At 33.7% G+C, this 2,279-nt stretch overlaps 1 protein-coding gene across 1 annotated transcript; it reads right to left on the reverse strand.

The window, feature by feature from the left end:
• Window positions 1-312: 312 nt before the first annotated feature.
• On the reverse strand, window positions 313-1,444 carry LOC133308923 (protein FLX-like 1). Its single transcript, XM_061509657.1, has 3 exons — window positions 1,170-1,444; window positions 968-1,053; window positions 313-422 (listed from the first exon to the last, which is right to left on the reverse strand). The coding sequence occupies exons 1-3, from the start codon at window positions 1,276-1,278 to the stop codon at window positions 330-332; spliced, it is 288 nt and encodes a 95-aa protein (XP_061365641.1). The 5' UTR covers window positions 1,279-1,444; the 3' UTR covers window positions 313-329.
• Between the last annotated feature and the right edge of the window lie 835 nt (window positions 1,445-2,279).

Consider the following 2,279-nt stretch of genomic DNA (forward strand, 5'->3'; position numbering starts at 1 on the left):
AAAAAGGAAACCCCCTCAAGATCAAGAAAAAGAAAAAGAAAAGAACTTACGGAAACTAGCCTTTTGATTATGAGCAAAGTCTCACTAGGGAAGAGAAAGATAGATTCGGAAAAATTGAAACTACGGAGACTACCGGAACACATTATTATTGAAAATAAGCACCAATAATAATACATATATCCAAGCTTAATGATTTATAACCATTTTCAGATATCCACAAAATTATATGCGCTGTAATTGGGTAATTTCTTTCAGAAAAAAAGGTGATATGTTGCAACATTACATTCTTTTCCTTCCTCTTCTTTCAAAAATAAGACATCACTGGAAGCCTATCTAGGCATTTGTGCATGTTGCATGTCATAAGGATGATGTAATGTTGCTCCAGATGCATATTGAGGATGAGCATCAACCCCAGCTTGGATCTGAAAAGTTTAGCAGATTAAATATTTATCCTCCAAGCATTGTTTTATTATACATGCGAAGAATATTCAACATGAAAACAAGATATCCACTTTCATGCATACATTTAGCAAACGACTACTCATAGGATAGGACAGCAAGTTTTTCTTATCAAGAAATAAGATGACTTAGAAAAAGGGAAGAAAGAAGAGAGGAAGCCCTTAAGGAATTGAATCAACCTTTCGGCTTAAAAGAAACACGGGGAAAAAAACTCAGCAAATACCAATTTGTAAACTTCTATTACTGTCTGTTCTCAGAACTAGGTAACAGTTAAGACTTCAAATAATTATGTTAACAAACATTACCTTCTTCTTCTTTTTTTAATAATAATAAAAAAAAAAACCTTTACATTGAAGCATAATTAGGATTGCTGCCTTTTCTCCCTCATTCAGGTAAACAGTGGATGATCATATATCAGATGCAGACTCCTCTTAAGGGTTCTCTTGATGTAATTTGACAACATGATTACCACTAAACAAAGTGCGGAGTAACATATTGCCATACATACCTGATGCATGCCATAAGAGTCAGGAGGGTATGCCTTTCCTGCATATCCCATCTCAGGATTGTCATAGTTTGCAGGATATCCAGGACCTGCATAGAAACAAACATCACGGATTTAATTACAAAATTTAACCAAAAAAATTCTAGTATACTTCTCTTATATTCAGTATGCACTTCAAGATGAATGACCAATAAAGTCAAATTACTTGGGTTTGCAGCTGCAGCAACCGCAGCCCTTGCTCTCTTCTCTGCATTAGCCAGCTCAGCACGTAACTTTTCAACCTCACGGGACATAATGATTAAATTGTTATCCATTGCCCGCCTGTGCTCAAGGTTACTAGCGTGTGTCTTCTTCTCAAATTCAATAGCTTTCCTATATGCATCAGCAAATGTGAGTTTAAATCATTGATAATATTTCATACTTTGTGGTGACTTTTTCCCTAGCATCTGACTAGGTTCAGGAAATATCACACTTCTAACAGTTCAACCATAGCATATAAATAAATGATAGTGTCAAAGAACCAGAACTCATAGCATTAGCCTCTGACATTATAAACTAAACAAAGAATTAGAAATTTTTCTATATATCTTCCAATTGATATAAATGAGAACAAATATACCAGTATCAAAACTAACATTGCAAAGGGGCTCTTTGATGTTATGAATTTAAATGCATATCCATTATTAAGTTATCTTGGTATTACCTATTGGCAGTGTCATATAACAATAATAACCAAATTTTATCCCAGTAGATGGGGTTAGCAACATTGATAGACACCATTAGGTCCAATCAAAAAAATCAAAATTTCAGTAAAACCATTTAGAACAAGGACCCATACTACTGTGTTTAGTCAGGAGCACCTCAAGTGCCAAAACAATCGTCTTTGGTAGGCAGCCTTACATTGCATATTTGAAGAGTCTGTTTACACAAGGCGAAACCTGTGACCTCATTGAATCTCAATGTAAAATCAAAGCCATTATGTTTGTAAATACAAATTTGTAAAATTTCAAATACTAACGGCACAAATCCTTGCAAAAAATTAATTAATTAATATTATTTTTTAAATTTGTTTGTAATAAATCAAAATTCATCTCTAAGATAAAATATAAAAACCTAGACGCAACTATAAGAGCCTTTTGTGTGGATAAATATAAAACCCTATTACATGCTGACAGTTATAGGTGGCAAACTGGGCTTGGCCCAGAGGGTCGGCCCAACAACACAATTTTATAATTAAATTAAAATTTCATCCTTCTTCTTTTATAATTAAACTAGTATATTAATCGTGCGATGCACGGGAAAAAAGATCAAAATT

This window comes from Gastrolobium bilobum, unplaced genomic scaffold (assembly GCF_033153095.1).
Source record: "Gastrolobium bilobum isolate Gb01-03AN ecotype WA unplaced genomic scaffold, APGP_CSIRO_Gbil_v1 utg81916, whole genome shotgun sequence".
Lineage (NCBI taxonomy): Eukaryota > Viridiplantae > Streptophyta > Magnoliopsida > Fabales > Fabaceae > Gastrolobium > Gastrolobium bilobum.

Bases quoted from the DNA above. Each gene is read 5' to 3' on its own strand.
- LOC133308923 (XM_061509657.1), bottom strand. From the start codon at position 1,278: ATGGATAACAATTTAATCATTATGTCCCGTGAGGTTGAAAAGTTACGT. The intron at 1,054-1,169 runs GTAATTTGACTT...GTTTCTATGCAG, and splicing joins TGCTGCAGCTGCAAACCCAA to GTCCTGGATATCCTGCAAAC. The intron at 423-967 runs GTATGTATGGCA...TAAACTTTTCAG, and splicing joins ACTCTTATGGCATGCATCAG to ATCCAAGCTGGGGTTGATGC.